General features: G+C 35.8%; 1 protein-coding gene across 1 annotated transcript in view; it reads right to left on the reverse strand.

Annotated features, from left to right (window-relative positions):
* col22a1 (collagen, type XXII, alpha 1) overlaps positions 1 to 25,300 on the reverse strand; it is an 85,296-nt gene that overhangs the window by 22,564 nt on the left and 37,432 nt on the right. The window contains exons 21-40 of the mRNA XM_088928484.1: positions 25,208 to 25,261; positions 24,179 to 24,232; positions 18,436 to 18,489; positions 17,599 to 17,652; positions 17,168 to 17,221; positions 16,351 to 16,404; positions 15,442 to 15,495; positions 15,101 to 15,145; positions 14,926 to 14,988; positions 13,744 to 13,797; positions 12,695 to 12,736; positions 11,924 to 11,956; positions 11,528 to 11,581; positions 8,516 to 8,569; positions 7,402 to 7,455; positions 6,854 to 6,907; positions 6,509 to 6,562; positions 5,901 to 6,005; positions 3,969 to 4,013; positions 135 to 212 (exon numbers count right to left, since the gene is read on the reverse strand). Of these exons, the coding sequence (XP_088784610.1) occupies positions 135 to 212; positions 3,969 to 4,013; positions 5,901 to 6,005; positions 6,509 to 6,562; positions 6,854 to 6,907; positions 7,402 to 7,455; positions 8,516 to 8,569; positions 11,528 to 11,581; positions 11,924 to 11,956; positions 12,695 to 12,736; positions 13,744 to 13,797; positions 14,926 to 14,988; positions 15,101 to 15,145; positions 15,442 to 15,495; positions 16,351 to 16,404; positions 17,168 to 17,221; positions 17,599 to 17,652; positions 18,436 to 18,489; positions 24,179 to 24,232; positions 25,208 to 25,261 (1,113 nt within the window). The remainder of the gene's footprint in view (positions 1 to 134; positions 213 to 3,968; positions 4,014 to 5,900; positions 6,006 to 6,508; positions 6,563 to 6,853; positions 6,908 to 7,401; positions 7,456 to 8,515; positions 8,570 to 11,527; positions 11,582 to 11,923; positions 11,957 to 12,694; positions 12,737 to 13,743; positions 13,798 to 14,925; positions 14,989 to 15,100; positions 15,146 to 15,441; positions 15,496 to 16,350; positions 16,405 to 17,167; positions 17,222 to 17,598; positions 17,653 to 18,435; positions 18,490 to 24,178; positions 24,233 to 25,207; positions 25,262 to 25,300) is intronic.

The raw sequence follows: 25,300 nt of genomic DNA on the forward strand, positions 1-25,300 counted from the left end.
CGTATAAACTTCTAAGATCTCAGATTGCAAAAAATATCCTTTCATGATCTTATTGGCTGTCATGTTCAATTGTTTTGGGAAGCAGCTATACATGAAAAGACCAGTAGCAAATGTGAGGAGAGGTAATACTGTACCAGAGGTCCAGGACGCCCAATACCAGGTGGGCCTCTGTCTCCCGGAAGACCCTGTAACCCAGGGGCACCAGTCTCACCCTAAAAAGCATTAGGAAGAAAGTGAATTTTATCAGTGTGAGTCCCAGTTATAAATGAGATCATCTTAGGAAAGAATTGGCTTTAGTTTGGCTTTAGTTTACTTGACAACAATGATGTCTAGAGGTTCTGGCAGCCATTAATCATTAAAGACTTTTCTTAAAGCAAGCAATTTCTGCATGCATGGATTCTCTATACTTTTAAATATAAAAAAATATTTCTTAATATTTATCCTCTATTTGTAAAGAAAAACTTTGCCATTTTTTTAGGGTGGTAAACTGTTAGTATAATCTATATAATTTTCTGATTACTATTATTTGGAGAGAATTTTATTATGTAATAAATACTATGATATTACTGTTATTTTAAGTAAAACTTCAGGTGTTTTTTTACAGTCACTCAGTAAAAAAAAAACAGTTAATAAATTATAAAGGTAAATGTCCATATTTATTTCAAAATCCAAAAAGATTAAATATTTTCAAATTAATTTCTATGCAGTTACTTGCGAAATATTAAAGAATACTTGCATCTTTCAGAGCCAGAAAAGAATATTCTGCACTTTGAAAACAATCTCCAAACAAGACCAACACATAAGATAAGATAAGATCACTTTATTAGCCATATACAATTTCTTGCATTAGGAATTCGTCTTTTCGCATACCCCAGCTTTCTCTCCATGAGACACACAGACAGGGAGAGAAGCTTGGGGTCAGAGTTCAGGGTCAGCCATTGTACAGCGCCCCTGGAGCAGTTGGGTATAAGGGCCTTGCTCAGGGGCCCAATGGAGTTCCTCTGCCAGCTGCTGGATTTGAACTGGCAACCTTCCAGCCACAGGGCATTCACCTGATACACACACTCTCATCTTGCAAGAAAATTGTTTTTACACAAACAACTTGAGGCCATGCTGGGATAATGTCATGTATTATAAGTATGACACTGCAGAAAGAGCAGCAAGTGGGGTCCCGCTTGATCAATGAACACTGTACATCATCAATCTTGACAAGTGAAATTCTATAGTGACTCCACACTCTAGTCCAGACCACAACATTTGATTGATTGGCCTGTTTTGCACAACAATTAACATATTTTTGTGAACATGTGCACAACACTAGCTCACATCAATCACAGTGGTATACATAGACTTGATGTAAGAATTCAGCCTCTAACATATCATGACAAGAAAGCATTGTTCTCTTGAAAGGTAGAACATATTGATTACTTTCTGTGTTTTGTCTTTCTCGATTTTCATAGTGTTTGACATTAAACAAGTTAAGTCACTTTATCACCCAGGCTCAATCATTTAATTAGGAGTTAGGTGAATTTAGTGTTTAACAACAAAGTCACTAGAGTGTATCACAGTAAGTCAAGAATGATAAATGAATTAAAATGACACCAAACATATTTATTTTGTGAAATACTGCATGAAAACTTTAATTTTCTAAATAAATATGCAAAGAGTAATAAGGCTGTAGACACTGAGTATAATTACTTTCATAGTTTATACAGTGCCTTGCGAAAGTATTCGGCCCCCTTGAACTTTTCAACCTTTTGCCACATTTCAGGCTTCAAACATAAAGATATAAATTTTTTATTTTATGTGAAGAATCACCAACAAGTGGGACACAATTGTGAAGTGGAACGAAATCTATTGGATTTTTGAAACTTTTTTAACTAATAAAAAAATGAAAAGTGGGGCGTGCAAAATTATTCGGCCCCTTTACTTTCAGTGCAGCAAACTCACTCCAGAAGTTCAGCGAGGATCTCTGAATGATCCAATGTTGTCCTAAATGACTGATGGTGATAAATAGAATCCACCTGTGTGTAATCAAGTCTCTGTATAAATGCACCTGCTCTGTGATAGTCTCAAGGTTCTGTTGAAAGCGCAGAGAGCATCATGAAGACCAAGGAACACACCAGGCAGGTCCGTAATACTGTTGTGGAGAAGTTTAAAGCCGGATTTGGATACAAAAAGATTTCCCAAGCTTCAAACATCCCAAGGAGCACTGTGCAAGCGATCATCTTGAAATGGAAGGAGTATCAGACCACTGCAAATCTACCAAGACCTGGCCGTCCCTCTAAACTTTCAGCTCAGACAAGGAGAAGACTGATCAGAGATGCAGCCAAGAGGCCCATGATCACTCTGGATGAACTGCAGAGAACTACAGCTGAGGTGGGAGAGTCTGTCCATAGGACAACAATCAGTCTTACACTGCACAAATCTGGCCTTTATGGAAGAGTGGCAAGAAGAAAGCCATTTCTCAAAGATATCCATAAAAAGTCTCGTCTAAAGTTTGCCACAAGCCACCTGGGAGACACCCCAAACATGTGGAAGAAGGTGCTCTGGTCAGATGAAACCAAAATCGAACTTTTTGGCCACAATGCAAAACGATATGTTTGGCGTAAAAGCAACACAGCTCATCACCCTCAACACACCATCCCCACTGTCAAACATGGTGGTGGCAGCATCATGGTTTGGGCCTGCTTTTCTTCAGCAGGGACAGGGAAGATGGTTAAAATTGAGGGGAAGATGGATGCAGCCAAATACAGGACCATTCTGGATGAAAACCTGTTGGAGTCTGCAAAAGACCTGAAACTGGGACGGAGATTTATCTTCCAACAAGACAATGATCCCAAACATACAGCAAAATCTACAAAGGAATGGTTCACAAATAAACGTATCCAGGTGTTTGAATGGCCAAGTCAAAGTCCAGACCTGAATCCAATCGAGAATCTGTGGAAAGAGCTGAAAACTGCTGTTCACAAACGCTCTCCATCCAACCTCACTGAGCTCGAGCTGTTTTGCAAGGAAGAATGGGCAAGAATTTCAGTCTCTCGATGTGCAAAACTGATAGAGACATACCCCAAGCGACTTGCAGCTGTAATCGCAGCAAAAGGTGGCTCTACAAAGTATTAACGCAAGGGGGCCGAATAATTTTGCACGCCCCACTTTTCATTTTTTTATTAGTTAAAAAAGTTTCAAAAATCCAATAGATTTCGTTCCACTTCACAATTGTGTCCCACTTGTTGGTGATTCTTCACATAAAATAAAAAATTTATATCTTTATGTTTGAAGCCTGAAATGTGGCAAAAGGTTGAAAAGTTCAAGGGGGCCGAATACTTTCGCAAGGCACTGTATATCTGTTTCAATGTGTAGAGTAATTTTTTTTTGTTTTTTTGTCTTTCTGTATTAGAAAGATACTAATACTGTACCTCATGTACAGTATGTCTAATCACTTTTTTCACAATTGATAGTTTTCATATACACACTTAATCATGAAGTTTGAAGTTTGTGCATAACTTAGCTGTCACTCATCTCTTGCTTTGACATTGTTCATTTACATTGAAAACTGTTTGAAAACTTTAAATTTTAGTTGCAAACACATTATATTGAAAATATAATACAATTATTTTCATTGCACCAATAGTAAAACAAAGGGCATATTTTATATGAGCTGATATCAGTTTTCTTTTATATAGGGATTTTTTTTTTGTTGACCAGCTGAATAGCCACTGTCTATATACAGAGCACTTGACTTGATTGCTCAGCGCTAGATATTCTATTTACAAAGTGTGTTGCAAGGGAGAAAGACTCTGCTAGAGAACTTCAATTATTCTTCCTGTTGCAGTGCTGAAAAGTCTTAAACTTAGAAACTTTTTAAGTTGCTGAAATGTGTCCAAGTATTATGCCTTGTAGATTGCATACTTTCTCCTTAGGAAAATGTGATTCAGTCACTCCACATGCCAGTTTTTATTTCTCACCTTAGGGCCAGGAAGTCCTGGCAAACCACGTGCTCCTGGCTCTCCCTATAAAATTCAGAGATCATAAATTCATTAACACATACTCAGCACAAAAAGCACACATGGAGTCAAGCAAGGTTTCCCTAATGAGAAGGAACACCTCTGTAAATGGAAATTGTTTTAGAGAAGAAATTGAAACCAGTGGTTTTGGAACTTTGAATATGATTATGTCTCGTGTTCCTATATAAGCGTCAGACAGCTGCTGGTACATCTAGTGGAACCAGATTTTGAGACACAGAATTAATAGTTGTCTCTACAGCATGTTGCCATGACCCTTTTTAGTGTGTTTGATTATAGCCACATGGTGGTCATACTGATTTGAACCATCCTCCGCACTTTCACATCAGCAGGGTCCAAATTTTCATTAAAGAACAGGAAATGGTTATCAACTGTTCACATGAAAAAAAAGAAGATAAGAAACGAATTGAGTTGTCTGAGCTTAGATTGAAAATTCAGAATCCCAATACGGAACTTCATTGGATGGTCTTATATTTATTGGTTCTCTATGTTTTTTGGCTTTGGCCTCAAATGAAGTCAAAAAGCATTGTGAAAGCTTGTTAATACTAGAACAATACACAATTCCCTTTATTCAAGGCACTAAAACCAGATTCTTACATAACTTGTTTATTTGTTTGTTTCAAAGTCAGACATTTACTTTATGAATGTCTACCTGAGTATAACAACCTCCATATTTAATTAATTTTCTGATGTAATTCATTGTGAAATTTGTGCTGATACTGTACAGTATGCCTTCCGTGCAGACAGCATTTTACTGTATATACAATATTAGATTATGATCAATTACAGAAAAGCAGACAGAAAAGCAGAGGACGTAAGTTATCATTATAGTCTGATGTTTTACTTGTTAACAAAAACCTGGTGTTAGACCACTTTTATTCCTCTAGCAAAATTCCTTAGCCTGTACTAAATCCAAACCTTGACCTATTGGTTCCTGGTTGGGATCCTTCCAGTGAAAGAAGAGGCTTCTTGAAAACAGAAATCCACCATCAGGAAATGGGCTAACAAATCCATATGATTGACAAGTGGTTTGAAATTATTCTTAGTTCTAGGCCTTACTATTTTAAGTAACAGTTCCCAAACAAAATACAACTGTCTATCAGGAAACTGTGTAATGAATATTTAACTATAGGAAGATGGGAGTTACACCAGCATTATAATCTTAAATATTGTACATACACAATGATGTTATATATTATACTATAATTAAGTATAATAGTGATGATGCTTACATTAATAAAATAAATGTGTACATTTAGATTTTGCTACCCTTAACATTAGCACTACATGGTGCTTCATTCGTCTGAATGGTGTGTAAAGCACATGAGCAAGATGATCCAATGTGTCCGTTTTCTTTTACTACGTCATCACATTTTATGAGCGTTTGGCAACATTATTGACTTTTTGATTCATAAAACACTGTCAAAATGTAGGAGACATAACCGGGAGTGTGTGTAGTACCATGAGGCACAAAGAGAAAAAAACACATTGCTTGTTTCCTGGGAAGAAGGTGATGTAGATGTACCATACCAACACTGTGTTAAAACTGTGTATATATGAGACTTTGCCAGCTCCTGCTGAAATTGTATTATGAAATTGTGTTCTGCATGTTAATGTGGAATGGAGTGAGCTGAAACTGCATAAGATGAGGGAGATGTGCAAAAAGATCTGTGACAATGAAAGTAAATCAGATATGCATAAACAAACGTCCTGAGCAACAGAATACACAGTAGCTGTTGTCGGTTTCAGTCTTGTTCAGGAGACAACAAGTAAAAAAGAATAGCCTTTGCTGTAGTAATTCCATAATAAAAGTAAACAATAGCATAATTAAAAAGATGATCGAGCTGTACAAAAAAGACGATATCTCTGTCTTACAGGTTCTCCATCTTTCCCCTTTCCAGGCAGCCCAGGAATCCCAGCAGGCCCAGCTTCCCCTGGAGGCCCTGTTGGTCCCTGCGGTCCATCTTTTCCTTGTTCTCCCTGTACAATTGAAACCCAGGAATCAAACACAACACTTTACATTTGACAAAGCACTTTTGTCAAATCCACCTGCATAGCTCAACTTCTGTTCCCTTTTCCCTGGCAAAGGAATACAGATGTACAGTAGCTTTTAAACATCATATTTGATCCTAATCTCCGCTAATGAAAATGAACAAAATTAAATATATAAATCTGTGTTTTCCATATTGGAAAATTAGAGGCTATATATGCACAACAGTTCAGGAGGAGGTATGCCAGCCATGAACTGACTTTTTTCCTCTGCTTTCTCCAAAATATCTAGGCTAAGTAAATTACAACATTTTATTGTTATTAGTCATCCAATGACACCTTTATTGAGGTAGTCAAACTGAAATCACGGTGTAAGGTGAGGTCAGTTTTCATAAGAATGGAAGATATATGCAATTTCTGAAATCAATGCAGCTCATAACTGAGGAAGATTAGCATCTTCACAAAGATCTCTCCAGTCACCAGCTCCCTCTTACCTTTTCTCCTCTGAGACCATCATTTCCAGGTGGGCCAGGATTACCTGGTACTCCCTGCATATTGAAAAGAGAGTATTCCCATATTTATTGAGCAATTTACAAGTACGCTGATGACCACAAAGTTCAGAACTTCTTCTTTCAAGATCAGGTTTCCTTAAACTGGTAACCATTTTCCAGCAACTAATGTTGTAGTATTAGTAGTATTAGGCAAAGCATAATGACTGAGTGGATAAATGAAATAATTTAATTATCTATTAGATTCTACAATGATCAGAGAATTGTCCATAGAAATAGTTGATAAGTAAAAACCAGTGCATGTGAGATAAATTTGCTTAATGTGCATACCACACTCCCAGGTAAACCACGGACACCTGGAGGGCCTTGTAATCCTGGTGGACCCTATAAAAAAAGATTGATGGTACAGTATATTACAAAAACAAATACACTTTCAATATCTTATTAAAGTCCCTTTTTGGAGCTAAGAAAATGATGCTTTCTTTAATAGAAAATAGCCCTAGATCACGTTGTCCTTGAAAAAAATAAGAAAGAAGCTATTTTAATATATAGAATACAAAAGTTTGTAAAACAGAGGCCTATACATTTATAAAGTATATAATTACATATACTGTAATGAACGGCCGACATACAGGTTGTATGAGCCGGTTACAGAGCAGTGATGGCACCGCCCTCTACTCCCCTGCGCATAACAGGGATGTTTGCCGCCCGGTCTGGCTTCTTTAGCTCAGCCGGCAATATCCTTCCCTGTTGAGCGACACCGGAGACCCGGGATCGATCCTGAGGCAGGGGGACGAACTGGGGCAGGAGCGGCAAGAGCAGAAACCCCAAGAACCCGAACCCGCTAAAATACTCACCTTTCTTTGACATTAACTTACCGGATCACCAATTCTACCAGACTCGCCCTGGAGTCCAGGCTCCCCTTTCGGACCCTGATTTAAAATAAAAAATTGTATAAAAATATTATATACAAAAAAAATACACCTTAGACAAGTAAGCAAAGTGGAAGTAGATTCAGGACCCAGGATGTAAGAGGCTTTAACAACCAGACCAGGCATCTGGACCAGTCACCCTGCTCAATAATACTGAGGTAGCTGATCAAGATTTTTTGAGAAACCCTTTGATCTATTTCTTTAACAAAATTCTGCTAATAAAATGAAAATCTTAATTTGACCAAATAAGTCAAATATACTGTATATTTATTCTTTTTTTTCAAAGCCCCTTAGCAAAAATAACTGACCTATTAAAGGCATGAAAATCATGCTTACTGTATATGCACAATGCTTGCTTAGAAGTAAACAGACACCTATAAAAGGCATATGAAAACTCCTTTAAGGTCAGTAGTCCTATGACTTGTAGAAATAAAGTGACACATTGTATAATACCCACAGTGTATAAATAGCTTTGCTATGAAATGGAAGTTGCTAGGATATGTTAAATATTTATACATTTCACTGATACTTTAAATTGGGCATTTATTCACTTCTGACTAAACCGCTTATAAAAAAATAATTCTGTGGAGGTTAAGTGACAGAATAACTCATGAAATGCTAAGGCATTGGCCTTTATGAGGTAATGTTATCTCTGCATACAGCTCAGATTTTTAATTGTAACAGTTCAAGAGACACATGTCAGTATTTTTCTTTAGTTTGTAGTTCCCCACAAACTTTCAAAAGGTAAAAAAAAGTGTTATATCATATTTTGTGTTCTCCAGGGTGATTTGTGTTAAAAATGAATGGTTGTCTGATTTTTACTGTCATCTAATTGTTGAATGCCAAATACTGTATGTAGAGTTTAACGCAGTTTAACGCTACTCCTCTTGGTGTGTCTGCATATGTGGTCACATAGGTGCTTACATAGGTCAAACACAGTTGTTTAAACAATTATGACAAGTTGATGATATAGGTGATGGTGATGACGATGAAGATTGTGGTCATTTATTTAGTATGACTCAATACATACTACTTGCTAAACAGTTGAAAACATACTTACAGGAGGGCCGGCTGGTCCTGTACGACCTTGCTCTCCTGCTACTCCCCTTGGCCCCTGCAAAAAAAAGTACACAGATCAGCTTCATTGCAGAGATTCATTCATCTGAAATATGTCGCCTTTTCATATTGCTACTGTACTGTATAAATTGTGCATCTTGAAAGTGCTAACTGATTTTAACCTAAGTAAATCTCTAATGTACTTAAGCATCATTGCATTGCACTCCGTCTGTTGCATAAGCATCCTGTTGATTCTGTAAATAAAAAATAACCTTCTCCTTGAAAGTGCAATCTATGTAATGCAATTGAATGCAAAAACAACTTCCTCTGTGACCATGCGTTAATCATTAAACTGAAACAATGTAGCAGCAACTAGATTAAAAGTCATTTTGTCTTCTTTCATGAACATCTTTATTCTGACAGCAGTAAGAAAATATTTTGTTTTGTTCACTACCTCAGCTTTATGTTATTTTTTACCACATTTTTGCAGTGTCACTTAAAAGCTTCATTGCAAACTGAGATGAGTTTGCTTCTTTGTTATGCAGACTAGCTTTTGTTGGACACTATCAGCGCACACTGAACTGATTGCGAGGCTCATTAAGGTAGTTGTGTGCACCAAAATATGATTTGTCACCCCAAAGAGTTTGAATACTTATGCAATCATGACTTCAATTTAAATAGATATTAATGATCTATTTACCGCTTTTTGCCTTTTTGCTTCAAATACAGTATGTGGAGCACATTTTATATGTAACAAATAATAATATATATTATACTACTTCAAAGTGTCATTACTGCAAGCTTTAAAGAAAGAAAATGTGAAAACAGTACAAGGTTCTGAATACTTTGGCAGAGAACCATATGTCAAGATACTTTGCAATGTTTAAACCATTATCTCAGCAGGACACCATGAAAGTATTAGTTAAACAATATATTCAATGCATGTCTAAAATCTTTGTATTAAACAGCTTCATGTGAAATGCATTGGATATGACAAAAAAGTGTCAACATTTATAGTTGTATGATCAAATTAATGTGATTAAATTACATTTGTCCTTTTCCTACAGAAATAAATAGGTATTTTAAACAACAACATCCCTCATGTAAGAATGCAGGAGTATTCTGCCCTGATCCTAGAGCCATCATCCACTGCTGCTTATAGGTCATCCATAGAGTAGGAAAAGACTTTCAAATACCTGTGAATTTTGATCAATTTAAGTTAAATGATTCAGTTAAGTTAGGCATGCCCAGTTGTGCTTTCTATGAGCTACAGGGTTGAGGTTCACTTTAAATGGTTTCCAAACTACAGATTGAACAAAATGACCTGTTTTAGTGCTCAAAATAATAGATTGATTATTGATAGATTAATAGATTACTTCAAGTTACTTGAAATTATTTCAGGTTTTGAAGATTGAAATTTTCTGGGTCACCTATAAAACAAACTGGCCTGTGGCTCTTAGGACCACTGATGGTTACCCCTTTTCTTAGCTAGCCTAGAAGTACAATACACAGAATATCCCCAAATATCATGCAACATACTGTATATACTGTACCTAGACAGAATATACCATTCTTTATAGCACTGCATATACCTGTAAGCATTCATCAAATTGCCATATAAACATCATTTAACACCTCTGACTTAAATATTCTATGGAAGCAAACAAAAAATCTGCATGCTTAATCTGTATCTTAATTCCTTCAATAAATATTTTGAATTATGTTTTCTTTTCCTCCAGTTTTGAAAAAGATAATTTCATGTTAAGAGTACTGAGGTATCTGGTCAAATTGATTTGTGTTAATGGCTGTCATGTTGCTGAGTAACATCACCTTTATACACAACATATCAGATTCTCAAAAATGTGGTAATTTTTTTATTTTATGGTAATACATTCATCATCCAATCTGTAATGCATATCCAATAAGCGGTGTCACGCTAAGAGCAATTTCTGTTGGATGTGGGTGGGAAACTCCTTCAGTATTGTTTCCTGGAGAAAGCCCACAATGTTTGCAGTTTTCAGTGCTTCTTTCAGGACACTCTGTCTTTATGGAAGATTTAGTATTTTTGCGTTGATAATTCACTAAATTTAGCATATTTGTCAATTATTCAGAGAGCAAAGGGCAAAAAAAGAAAAATAATGAATTTGTATTTGTTATATTTCGTATGAGGTACTGTAATTTGAACACTTCACATACAGTAGGTGCGATGATCTGGGGTACTCATATGATAAGAAATACACAAAAGACAATTGCTAAGAGCTAGCAAATCGAAGTCAAGATACTTATTTTTCTGTGCAATTTCGAAATATTTTGTAGCACATAATACCCTTAACATCATTCTGTTGGTGAGTGGGAAAATACTTAGGTTTAACTGGTTTAAATTGAAACAGTTGTCTGATATTAATTTGAAGATCTAATATTCTGTTACATAAAAGCGACTGCATGAAGTCAAAGCACAGCTTTTATCAGCACTAAAACTTGTTTTATGAAGCTTCTTCTGCCATCTGGTGGCTAACTGTTAGTATTGATTCCTTTTCCCACACGAAAAATAGAGGTCATTTCCTTTATGAATTTTAATTCTCTCTTTTTAGGCAATCCTAAAATGCAATACATTGCAATGCTTTCACGTTTCTGATTTCATGGTATTTCACGATGTCAAACTGAAGACTGGCTGACAACTGGTAGCCACACTGTTGGACGCCAGTGTTGCATGGCCATGAGAAAATTACTGGCAGCCCCCTGTTTTGGGGTGTTCTCAAATATAGGAATCAATTGGGCAGTTTACACCATACATACATTCAATGTACTGGTCCTACAAGACTACAGTGTAGAATTGGCATTGCCAAAAAACATGTTTACCTACTGTAGGAGATACAGTAGCTACCATTTACTAATGGGAATACACAAGTTGTCCAATTATTGATGCAACAAAAATCAGTATTAACACCTGTTAATAGGCAGGCATTAAAACACATTAAAGAATAGAAATTCCTGCAGCACAATGCTTGTTACTCACAGGATCACCTGGCTGTCCTTGATCACCCTTCTCTCCTTTTTGTCCAGGCTCACCCTGAGATTTAAAACAGTATTCCCCTTATTAAAACATATTTGCAAAATGTTAGTTGGAACACTGTCAATTTTAATAAATGTGAAAATTAAATGTATATTTCAAAGCACTTGTATGTTTGATTTCTACTGCTCGTTAAACTAAGAACTCCCCTAAAGAGGTGTTGTTACTACTGGTGTGTAATTCCTTATTCCTTGATAAAAGTGAAAGCCAATGTGTTTACACAATTCTTGTTGAAGAGACATTCACAGGTATTCTCATATTGAGGCAGTTATTGTAGATATCAATTGGACAATCAAATATTTTACAAACAAGTATATCTTGCAGTAATAAAAGGTTCCTTACAGGTTCTCCAGGCTCTGCTTCCACCGTTTCAACCTTAAAAGAGATAATAACACACATAAATAACCACTATATATACAGTAAATATGAACAGTATACTGTACTGTATATAGTATATAACATTAGTCCTTTTACAAAATTACCAAGAAAACATATATCATATAGTATGAATATTCATATTCATATTTATATATATATATCTTCCTAAACAGCTTTGTAACGTTCTTGTTATAATTATAATTCATACCTGTGATAATATCTGCATGGAATTATACACTATATGCAATATATGAAGTTCTACCCTTTTCATTCAAATAAAGTAAGAGAATGGTTAGTTATGCCACAGTAAACCCAACTACAGCTTTGAAAAAGATACAGAGTTCAATAGCTGAAGTGAAAGATCTCCACGAGTCAGCAATATCTCAGTCACTCCACAAAGTTGAGCTGCACTGCATGGCAGAGTGGCAAATCCTGCATGGTCTTTGCAACACAGCATTTTTACTGATACTGCAAATACGTAGCAAAAGCATTATTTTCTTAATATGTCATATTTATAAATTAGCATTTACAGATTACTGAATTATTTATTAAAATTTAAAGCAATGTTTTGCTGTCTCATTTTTATAAGCATGTACAGTATAAGTGTTTTATAAGCAATTTGGACAATTATTCATAATTATTATCGAAGCTACAGTATTTTTTATTCATGTGGTAAACCCATCCAATAAGTCATATGAATAGGAGGGACTGATTGGAAAAAAAATCTGTACTTACTTTTCCTGGGGGTCCAGCAGGCCCTTCTGGACCAACATCACCCTGGATCAAAGCCAAGAAGTTGTTAGTTTGGATACTGGCATATTATTTTGTCTAATTGAATTAGTTTGGCTTGTCAGTAAATATCACACTCTATGCTGAATATGCTTGTATTGGGGACGCCAAGCTTTCTAAAATTAATTTTGGCAAGCTGACTAGATCTAACTAATTATTTAATAGCACAAATGTATGATTTCTTTACTTTATCTTACAGCAATCTGTATTTGAGATGTATATACTGTAGCATATGAGGCAATGATATTAGTGGTAAGGCAGAAGAAATCTTGAAATTATACATCTGTGAGCACTCAACAAGCTAGGTTTAAATGGTTTTAAGTAATTATCACTTATTTTAGTTCTGTATGCAGCAGAGTGCTAAAATAAACACTATATTTTTTTAACAAAATATATGTTTAACAAGTATCATACTGCCTTTCCATCTGCATCCTCCATTTGTACACTATCATAGTATTTCAGGTAATCATTGTAAAAACCATAATGCTCAGAAAAAAAATCAGTAGGGGTGTTGTTTTTTTCATATCCAATGTGTTGCTGAAATATAAGTTAAATGTTCCAGACACCTAGCTTAATGCTAAGCTTAAGGCTTTAAAACATAGGTTTTAAATTTTTGTGAACACTGTTGATGCTGAGCTCCTAACTGCGAATCTACCTGCACCTACAGATCCAAACAATGGGCTTTGCTTTATTTAATTGTTCTCCAGCACATAGACAAAACTCATATGATGTGCACAATTAAGAGGATTACAGAAATATATGGTATTTTGTATATTCATTAATGAGCCCATTACCCCCACCACTTCCCTCCACATACACAACTTTGAATAAAAGTAGTCTGCAGCTGCCAAGTTTTAGGGACCAGCAGATCAACAATGGCATCAACAGTATGCAACTGTTTTTTTTTCTGTTAGGATATTTTCATGTTAGTTTCTGGAAAATCCAAAGCTGATGCTGTCCTCTGGCTATCTGTGTTCAAACTGCATCCATCTTACCTTACTGCCTTTTTCCCCTCTCGGTCCCATGGCTCCTTCTCTTCCTGGTTCACCCTTGAAGGAAAATGTGTTAAAGGACAGATCTAATTATAGTTTTGACAGGAAGGAATGTATGTTTAGACATATACAGTATACATGTCAGATGGCTTACCTAGAGGAAATAGTACGTCCACAAACACTCCAAACCCAGATTTGTAGTATAAAAGGATAATGAGACACTTAGTATTAACCCTCCAGTCTTTATCAATATACTGTATAAGGAAGGCTAAGAAAACTATGTGGTACTTTTTCAAAGTCAACACCAGTTTTCCAGAAGGAATATTGAAACTAGAGGGAGTAACTGATAAATGGGAGCTATATGGAAGTTCATTTAAAACTAACAGGAAGCACTTCTTTACGCAAAGGGTGGTAAAAGCAAATCTCTACAGTCATGATGCTGAAGCTGATCCCTTGACTTCTTTCAAGAAACAGGAGGATGAGATTAGTTCAGTTCCAAGTTCATGCTGGACGAGACATTGAATGACCTCTCATTTGTAGCCTGTCCTGTTTGCTTATGCTTAGTTTAGTGAACTTATAAATGAAGAACCTTCGTCAACTTCTTGGACCTGAGTCTTGGTAGGTTTCCACCCCTTGTTCAACTTGAATTTCAAAGAAGCAGAAGCAGAGATCCTTGGCGTATTGGACACACATAATTCCATCCGAGCTACATACAAAACAGCAGGGTCTGCAGTGGGGACTTGAACCCACAACCTACTTGTTCTGAGTTTAGAGACTTATTCAAGAAGCAGCACTGCCCCATCTAGCACACTGTTACAATACTTATTCAAGAGGATGGCCATGACTCTCTCAGATTTAAGGTTTCAAAATTACTCATAATTAACAGGGAGAAAGAGTAACAGGTGGAAATAAGCAGATGCATTTAACACTGAAAATAGAGTACAAGACACTCTGTTACGAAAAAAATGTTGGATGAAATTCACAATACAGGTTGTTGAAGATATTATTCTTTGAGAAGTGACTGGACAGATTCAATTCAAAGGCTATAGATTTCAGAATAAATTAGCTCTGGGTACAAATGGCCTCCTGACATCTAAAACATTTCTTACATTCTTATGTTCTTAGCAACTTGGTAATTTAAATTGGTTATACATTATATTGGCTGAGCATAACAAGGAAACTTACTTGACTTCCTTTTTCACCTCTTGCGCCAATTAATCCAGGCAAACCTGGAGCGCCTGCCTCTCCCTGCGAGAAAATTACAACAGCTCATATTGACAGAGGCATTGACAATACTGGCGCTGTCTTTTTTACAAAATTTTACAAGAAAAATCAAAACACAATGTGAAGGGGCGCTCACTCTGTTTCCCTGTAGACCGATTGGTCCTGGTGGTCCCATTTCTCCCTGTAAAAGATGTAGGAAATTATTTTAAATATTATTTAATGTAGACACAATTATTTTAATTAATTTCCTAATATGAGGCTTTTCTTTTGCTCTTTTGAAATCCAAGTGAGGTGCCAATATAATGTGATTACTATTACCATGCGCTCTTAGGGAAGTTTAACAAACCTGAATATGTGACATTTTTTAAAGCTCTCAAAATTCTTCCTAATGTCTCTTTAAACATATAAACAAGATTAGTATTTGCCCTTCTATAATTCTCAGCTCTGAATCATAAAATAATTTCCGCAATGCCCTACCTTAGGACCAGGTTTTCCAGGGAAACCATCTAGACCTGGTTCTCCTGGTGAACCCTAAAAGATAAAAGGAAATAAATGAAAAGTGATTATTTAAACATCTACAGAAATCTATGTTAGATCCCTGTTTGCCTTTCATGGTAGAAGTCAATGTTTCACGTAATAGTGTTGGTCCTACTGTGTTCCAATGTCATGATGAAAAGGGAATTCTTCATCCCTGTGCCTTCCTCTCCTGAAGAAGAGATCTAGAAGCATCTAGAGAGCTTCATGCATGAAAGTTTAATAAAAGCCTACAGTAGGGTGGTTTGGAGAAAGTCACAACTGATTGGCAACATGCATGTATTGTATTCCTAAAAGGTTATGTAATCCATCCATCTATTTTCTAGCTGCTTGATCCAATACAGAGTCGCAAGGCAGGATACACCCTAGACAGAACTCCAGCAGTAGTCACACCCGGAAACACACATAATCACATCAGGATCACTTTTCCCAGAAGCCAAGGAATCTACCAGTATGCCTTTGGACTGTGGGAGGATATAAACTCAGTACAGATGGCCACCCAGGTCTGGAATCAATACAAGGGCCCCAGTGCCATAAGGCAGCAATGCTAACCACAGTGCCACCATGTCACCCTTAACTTATATTATAGCTATTATAACTAAAAAGCAAATAATATATAGTGTAGTTCTATCTAAAACTTCATTGGCAGTACCAAAAGATATTTAGAAGGTCAAGAAATGAAAAAATAGTATTATTTTCTTATGTGGCCTGACTGTTTCCCATGACATACATGAACAAAGAAACAGTCCAGCTAATCCAAACTACAGAAGTGATATCCACAATTGCTTTAGCTACAGCAAGGGGCATGAATGCCTGTCCCCATTGGCAGTTGTGTTGGTAATAATTACTTGCCTTTGGCCCATCATTTCCTGGAAGGCCATCCAACCCATCTTTACCAGGTAAACCCTTGGAGAAAAACAAACAATTAAATTTTCAACAAACCTTCATACTTCTAAAGGACTGTCTTTTCCTTCAATATAATGTATACTTTGTGATAGGGCAGAAGACTGGCGGTGACAGTGAAGTCTGAAGAGAATTTATATGGAATTATACTAAACAGCGACTGTTGAGCCACAGGGTGGCAAATTCAATTGGACTGTGAGGTTAAAGTAAGAAAACCTGCAAAAATGTTTGAGACACCCTGTAATATAAAACAATAACATTACTGATTTACTTGAATTGTTATTGGATAATTCTGTTTAAATCAACAAATCTATTTTTTAAATGTGCGCTAGTTTTTGCTAGGTAACTAAATCATTGTAAATAAAAGCAACAACATTAAAATGAACATGAAGCATACCAATAACCTCACATATTTTCATACAACACAAAATTTCACTGTGCTTTACACCTTTTGATGTCCACAAAAGTAATGATTAAAACACTGGTATCCATGATAATATCTCTTTAAATCTGTTCATAGCAATTCTTTTCTTTTTACCTGGTAATATTTATTTCACAACTTTTCTATATTTAAATCACATTTCAGATGCAGGGAAGAGTTAAGACAACTGATTGAGTAAATGAGCAAGAACGAAATGTTACAGCAGGATGTTATGACCATAGATAGTGATGGTTTGTGTTACCCTAGGATAAGCCATTATAATAAAGCAGTATAAAACATCTGACCCTAACTACTTCCCATCTTAACCCACATTAAAGTACTTACAGGTTTTCCTGGCTCTCCTGGTTTGCCGGAAAATCCAATTTCACCTGGTAAGCCCTAAAAATATATTACAAATACATAAAGAAAGTGAAGTTAATTAGTTAAACTAGCAGTTTTGGTCTGCAGTAGATTTAATATGATTTATTTGATTAGTCTGGTGTAGACGTACAGTATAATAATGTAGTAAATGAGAAGAGATACATCTATAGCTCAAATGAAGCATTCTTATAACAATCCTTTAATTCTTAACTAGCTCAAACACATAAACTTGGAAAAGTACCTTTTCTAGTTGTAGTAGAAAATAAAAAAATACCATCAAGACAAAGCTTAAAGATAAGGGTTTCTCTGTGTTTGGATTGGATAACAGGTAGTCCAGTTATGAAGTGAAATTCTTTATTTTCAAGACATTACAATTGATAACAATAAATATTTACTGGAGGTCCAGGATGTCCCATATTTCCAGGATTTCCAGGAGGACCCTGAGGACCCTAAAACATTTGTAAAATAAGGAAAACAATAATTAAACGTACAGTATTCATGTTTACAACAAAATGAAAAAGAAAAGATAAATGGTCACCAATGGCGGCCAGGTATCTCTCTCTGTGTAGAGCATGTGTAGAGCATAGCATATCCACAAGAGGGGGAAAGTGAGCTGCATACTGTGAACGGTGAAGAAACATGAAATTTATAATAAAGGATAGTGGACATACAGTGTTAACAACACTAAAGGGGAAAAAATAATATCATAGCTGACATAAGGGTAAAAAGGAATTACCAACAAAATAAATTACTTTCATTTTAGGACTTCTAAAAACTGACTTTTAAAAGAAAAGACATATTGGGAATGAGATCTTTCTCTGTTTTCACTGCCTTAACATTGCACCAATTCCCTCATGGGTATTAGGATATTTAGTAATAGCAGATATGCATGGAAAAGAGTTTAGCAGATCCCATGACTCACAAAACAGAATGGATCCTCAACTACGGAAGCCACTGTAGACGCTCCATATACAGCAGGATTATGTAACTGCCAAGTATGGCCTGTTAATACCATTAAACTGAAAGGTGTATACTGAATTATGTGTGTATGCTCTTGAATAAAGAATATGTACTGTATGTTCTACAAAGCATGAATATGTATTAATAAAGAGTATTTTCCCCAGAAATAATCCTGTATTTGTTTGGGAAGTGAAAGAATAAATCAATGATGTATTATTTTATTTTGAATTGATGAAAATGTTAAAGCAAAACAGACAAATGCTTATTCTTACTGGTGGTCCTGGCAACCCATCAACTCCAGGCAGCCCACTTTCTCCTTTCCTTCCCTGAAACAGTACAGTAGAGCAGGTGATCATTAAAGCATTTTTAATGCAAGCTAAGACTCCTGAAAGTTTTAAAATATGCATTTTTTTCAAAGGGGAAAAGTGAACTTACAGTATTTGATATCATGTTTCAAACATTAAACAAACAATATACACCATAACTTGGAACTTAAGATAGAGATTTCTTCTGCAAGGAACACAACATAATGTTATTAGATGTCTAAAGAAATGCAAAAAAAGATAGAGTCTGGAAACTCCAAACTTCTTTGAAATTTGAAATGAACATTAAATAGCTTTACTTGGTAATTAAAGCACAAATTCACACTACACTTTCGCATCGAATGTAAAATATATAGGTATATACATAGTTATATTTAGACTGTGGTTATGTTTTTTTTATTTCTCTGCAGGGTGATCTGCCCTGATATGATGCTCAGCCAAATATCTTAAACGTCTTTATACTTAAAACATTACTATCTACAAAAGACTTCTGGTTGGAGGTACTTATGGAATGGCCCCCAAGGACTCATACTTAAAGGATGTACAGTACAGCAGGCAGGTACAGTACACTTAAAAACTTAATCAAGGTACAGTACTGTACCTGGCAAAGCAATTACAATCTATGTTTGTTCAGCAAGAGTAACAGATCACTGAGGAAATTGCTTAAGGGAATGGGCAACAGAGTCATTCTAAAACTGAAAGGAAAAGAGTATAATGATAGATCAGGGAATCTGCAATCCTAGTCCTGGAAAGCCCCACTCTAATTAGTCACTCTTTTTTTAAAGATTCTTCAATAATTTACAGGTATTTCCAATCAAGCAGTTACAGTATTCAATTCAGATAAGAGAACTCTGGGCCCTGAGGGCTGAGGAGTACTTACTTTTTTGGCCAAAATTCTCTCTTACTTAATTGAACAAAACATCTGTTTGATTGATCACTATTGAATTGTTCCATACCTTCAGAAATTGGCGATGTGATTGGTGACCTAAAAAACTGGATTGATTGGGTTGGAGCTTTCCAGGATTAAGAAATTGGAGATCCCTTTTCTAGATTGTTTCATCACTAACATGTAGAATTGAAGTTCAAGAGGATAACATAAAAAAGTGAGGAATCTTCTTGAGATAGGACACTCTATATCTTCTAACTTTGTGTTACTTCATAGGAATAAACCATGCTGAATTATTTGTACAGTACAGTTCATAAAACCACATGAGTTGTCTAACTAATTCAGGAAATTCATTTTCATGTTCTCCAGCCAGCCACAGATAAGTGAAAGAGATTAAAGCAGTACTGTAGCCCTACTTTTTATAATTAACTCCTGGCCTACTACTACAGCCCAGTGTAGTCTCAGGTCCTGCTTGGACGTTTCACAGGTCATCCATCTGTCTGCTAAGCACTTGATCCAATACACGGTTGGAGGGGAGCTGGAGCCTCTATCCAGGCAAGCAAAGGATAGAAAGCCAAATACTCCCTGGATGGGACACCAGTCAATCACAGGGCAGATCCACTCAGAATTTTCTCAGAAGCCAATTAACCCACCAGTATGCCTTTGGACTATAGCAGTAAATCTGAGGACCCGGCGAAAGCCCATACAAACACAGGGATAGCATACTGTACAAGCTCCACTAGATTGCATCCCAAGAATTGAACCCAGGGACCCAACACCGTGATGTGGCAATGATAACCACTGTGCTACCATGCCACCCTTCACATGTCATATGTTGTGGAAATTTTAGAATGATTAACTTTCTGTTTCTGTCATGAATCTGGTGCCCATTTTTTTAGTATGAAGTTTAAAAACACTCAGCAGTTACCTTAGATACTATACTTTAGAACATGGCTTTCAAAGAAAGAAGTTAAAGAGGGCTAAAATATTAGCTCAGGAGTTTTTTTTTCAATATACACTTGAGCATAATGTATATTTTTGATAGGTGGTATAATTTTAATTTGAATAGAACTTGTGCTATAAGCCATTTTCCACAGTCAGAACAGGAAATCCAACAAAATTACATGTTTCATTTGGTATGGTAGCACTTTCTCACTGTGAACCTTCTGTTATACCAACATAATTGTAGTTCATCTCTCGTATTTCTGTTAGAAGGATATTTGAGCAACAAAAAAAACGTTTTTCTCTTTTTTTTCATTTGGAACACTGTTAGATTCAGTTAAATCTTCAGCTCTCTCAAGACCTTTCAGGTTAGCAAGTTATTAAGCCAAATCATATTTTAGGGGGTTGCATATAAATGACAAAAAAGATAAAAAACACATCCATAATTTAATGCAGCTGTAAATTCCACCTGTAACTCGGTCTTTGATGATGCTCAAGTGCAGACAGGAAACTGTGGCCACTGTGGGCTAGACTGTTCAACCAAGTTATTCTACAGGCAGCAATTCAGAAACTGAATATACCCAAAGGTTTGAGAAGTCAGAATCCCTGTTTCATAAAACCACTTCTTCTCTGTTGGGAGTCATGCCTCTTAAACCATCTTTAAACTGTAGCATATTTTAACTAAGTCTTTGTAGTGATTATTGAGGTATTACTATACTGTAAAGTATGACATTTAATTCACCTGGTATTTAGATATATGAAAGCAAAAGTGCAGACATTTAGAACTTAATACAAGAATTAAATATTTTTATATAATAAAAACATTTGCACTTATTTTTTTTATGGAATAAAATTATTTAAATATTAAAGACACCTAACATTTTTGTTTGTTTTGTTGTTACATTTCTTAATTTCTGACATGGTAACCTACATAACAGTAAGGAAGCGCATTGCTGCCACCAAGGAAAAAAAAAATCCTCGCCCTTATCTCTTAATTACGAGAAAATTATCTCATAATAACGAGATAAGAATTATCTCATAATTACAAGATACAAAATTATCTCATAATTACGAGAAAATTATATCGTAATTACAAGATCGTAATTCTAGCGTACTTTATGTGATCACGTGATAGCACTATTGTCATATAATACCTACTGTATATCAAGTACTGTAGGTAGCTGTGTCAGCATGCATAGGCTGCAAAGGAACAAGTTAAAGGTTTATTTCATGTTGAAGCCCTCACAGTCAAAACGTTGTGTTTCTTTTTTTCTCTTTTCAGCATGAAATAAACCTTATTCCTAACTTATTCCTTTAATACCTATATCGCTATGTGTGGACTTACAGTTTTAAGCAGTGGAAGTGATTGCACTTATAACTGTTCACAACAGAACCATCACTGTTTTGATCTCTAAATCCCACAAACCTGGCCCTCAGGCTTGTAATGATTCTGTTCATATTTGCTAAAAATTGCAAGATTTCATTATGACTAAACCCCTGTCGAAAGTGAATCTGTGCAATTTCTGCAGCTCTGGACACCGACACAATCATTAAACTGAAAGTGCTAGCCAAGTTCGCCGTAGCTTCTACATGCATTCAGTGCAAAACATAACAGGTTCTACAGTACATACACTGACGTAAGCATTGCTATCTCGTAATTACAAGATAATTCGTTCTCACAATTATGAGATGCAATTTTTTTTTTCCCTTGATGGCAGCAATGCGCTTCCATATAATAGTAAGTCCTCATAACTAAAAATCAAACCCTTGAGTGCGTGAGCCTATGTCTGATGATTTCCTTAAAATGTGTCTGAATTGAGTTAAATATATTGAGAAAATCTAAAATTCTTAAAATACATTAAGATTCTGTTAAAAAAACAATCATTTTAATTATTGAAAGAGGGGTGAAAATATGACCACACCCTTCTTAAGTTGTGAAGATCCATTGGTCAACATGACTGAAGATGGCTTCTGTATGAGAAAAATTGTCAGGAGAATGAAATTTTCTGGTTGAATCATCAGAAGCACACAGAACAACCAGGAAACCAGCTTTTTGATGAACACATTACGTCATGGGCTGTCATTTCCATCTGTTCTATCTCCAAATTTGTTTTTGGATTTCAATGACTACAACTGAGAAATTCCTGTAAGCAATAACCTGCATATCAGAAGAAAGGCTGGATGTTTTCATGAAAGTGACCTGCACACTTCAGGATCATTCAGAGATAACATTGACAGTGAATTTAATTAAATCATTGTCTTCTATGGACCAAGGAACATTTGAAGAGGTGGCGAATAGAGTGATGGAGTGTTTTATTTTTTTCACAAGCAAATGCCATTTTGTCCTTGAGTGACTGGACAAAAGACAGCATGTGTGGAGGTGTCATTGTCAACATTATACTGACTTTCAAGTTCTTTGAGAAAACTGGAGGGAGGGTGGAAGTTTGAGGATATGAGGAGTTATTCCTTTTAACACAAGAATCTTTGGTGCAGATTAAGGCCAACCATACTGCTCTGTGATAAATTGATAAATTGCTTGGAGCCATTGGATTTTCCATTCCAACAAAGATGTCTAGTGCTGCAAGACCAGAGTGCAAGGATTATAATGATACCACTTCAGGAAAAGAATGTTGCTGTGGATTTTTGCTCCAGACCCCAATCAATTTATGGGAACAGCTCATCAATACCATTAACAGAAGATAACCACAACTTGCCTGTCTTAACCTGTTTTTGCTGCAACACAGGGAATTTGACAGAACATCCCACAGTCATCAGAGGCTAATTCCAGTCTATATGTCAACACTGCCAGGATTATCCTAATATTCAGGGAGGTTGTTCCCAGTACTAACTTTAAAATGTTTCAAATCTGACAGTGTGTCACTTTTGATACTGCTCACCCATCAGAATCCCTCTAGCTGTATTAATGTTCATACAGTATGTTTTGTGAGTTTAATATTTATGTATAAAGGATTTGATTAAATCTTTTGTGCATCATCTTAAGTAAGGGCATCAATGAAGGGTTTCATTCTCTCACAACTAGTTAAGATACAAACTAAGTAATGCTGAATATTGCAGTAAGTTAAATATTTTTTGCCAAGCTGCAAAGAGTTGCAAAAAGCCCTTTGGCTCAACATTATCACCTGTGGCTCTTCTAACAGACTAGACCATACTGTATAAGCATTCATGCAAAACATTATCAATTAAAAAAAAATTTTTATGTCTGATTTTTTTTCCCTTTTATAAGAGCCAGAATAAAAAGCAATTATTGCTTTACACATCACAGAACTGTAGGTATTTTACAAGTTTCTACACATTTGCTATGCTTAAACAAGTCAGACATGGAAAAAGTACTATAGAAATCTTTGTTTTCTTTATCAGTTTTATTAGCTAGTTTCATCAGTCTTTGATTTAAACATACACACAGAAGTTTTTAATTGATCAAATTTCCAGAACATATTTCCATTTGACCCAGAGTCTATCCAGGTAAGCAATGGGCACAAGACAGGAAACACCCTGGATAGGACACCAGTCCATCACAGGGCAGACGTACAGACACGCTCACCCTTACACCTAGTGCCAATTTTCCCAGAAAACAATTAACCTACCAGTATGTTTTTGGATTGTGAGAGGAAAATAAATCCTGGAGAAACAGGAGAGTCCACACAAACATAGGACGAACATAAAACTCCATGCAGATACTACAGCACCTCAAGCCCAGAATTGATCCAAAGTCCCCAGCACTGTGAGGCAGCAAATCCAGTCATTGCACCAGAATACCATACTACTAATACTAGAACATTTTCCCCCATAACTGATATTCTGAATAGCATTAAGTGTGATCTTCAAATCTTCAGTTTGACTTACTCTTTGACCTTGTAAGCCAGGCTCTCCAGGTAGCCCATCAGAACCAGGTAAACCCTAATGAAAAAAAAAATACTTGTCGTGAAAATTATTATGACTTCTAATAGTCTGTATTACTAATATTCAATAAAAGTGGAAATGCTTGCAAAATATGTGGTCTACCATTAAGGTAAATGAAATTGAAACTGTGCCAACGTATTCCACAGCAGTACCCAGGCAAAATATATTGATTTTACTTTATTTAAAATGACACTTAGCAAAATAATTGTATTATATCTGATGCCAGAAATAAGTAAAAGTGAAAAAATATTAATAAATAAAATGTTGAAATACTTTAATAAGCAGTCACATGTACACTGTACAGTATGGTTTTCTTTGATTTAAAAATAAACAAAAAGGATTTGCAGTGCAGAACAGAGAGAAGCAAGCTGCAACAGACCTGATTGTCATGACTCAATAACCAGTTCTAAAGATTTAATTTCACAGGCAGCACTTTGACGATATTTCCCCTATAATCATGGTAAATTGAAGTGTGTAAAATGATTTCATGAGTGAGACAAAACAAAGTGATTCATGAGAGGAAAAATGAAATAGAAATTTTTGAACAGACAATACAATGTTATGAATAAAAGCATTTATTTATTGAATTTCATAAGCTGTGTTCTGTCTCTGCATATAAATCTGAAACGCAACTCTTCCGAGAAAAAGCCTTTTCTTTTGGGTTAAATATTTCCAATAAAAAAATTATGTCAAACTCTAAAGGTCAAATCTGGGCATGCAGGATTTGAACTAATCATTCTGTATTTTAATGATACCATTAACATTCCTAGCCCAGAATCTGGCATGATTATAAGCACTGTTTTCAAGTTAATATTTTTGTACTTTGTCCCTTTTTTATCAAAAGATAACTTTTTTTTCAGTGCATTGAGCAGGATATTGTAATGGTTATACCTTCTGTTTCCTGTAAGAGTTACAGTGCATTGCATTGCATTCTTTGGTTATCCAGGTTTACATTTCTAACTTATTACTTACAGGGGGTCCTGGAGGTCCATCAGGTCCTGGGGGGCCGCGGGGTCCTGGTGGTCCCTAGACAGCCAGATTAATGTGTTAGAAAAAATTGTCTTT

The sequence above is a fragment of the Atractosteus spatula genome, chromosome 12, assembly GCF_055471065.1.
Source record: "Atractosteus spatula isolate fAtrSpa1 chromosome 12, fAtrSpa1.hap1, whole genome shotgun sequence".
Lineage (NCBI taxonomy): Eukaryota > Metazoa > Chordata > Actinopteri > Semionotiformes > Lepisosteidae > Atractosteus > Atractosteus spatula.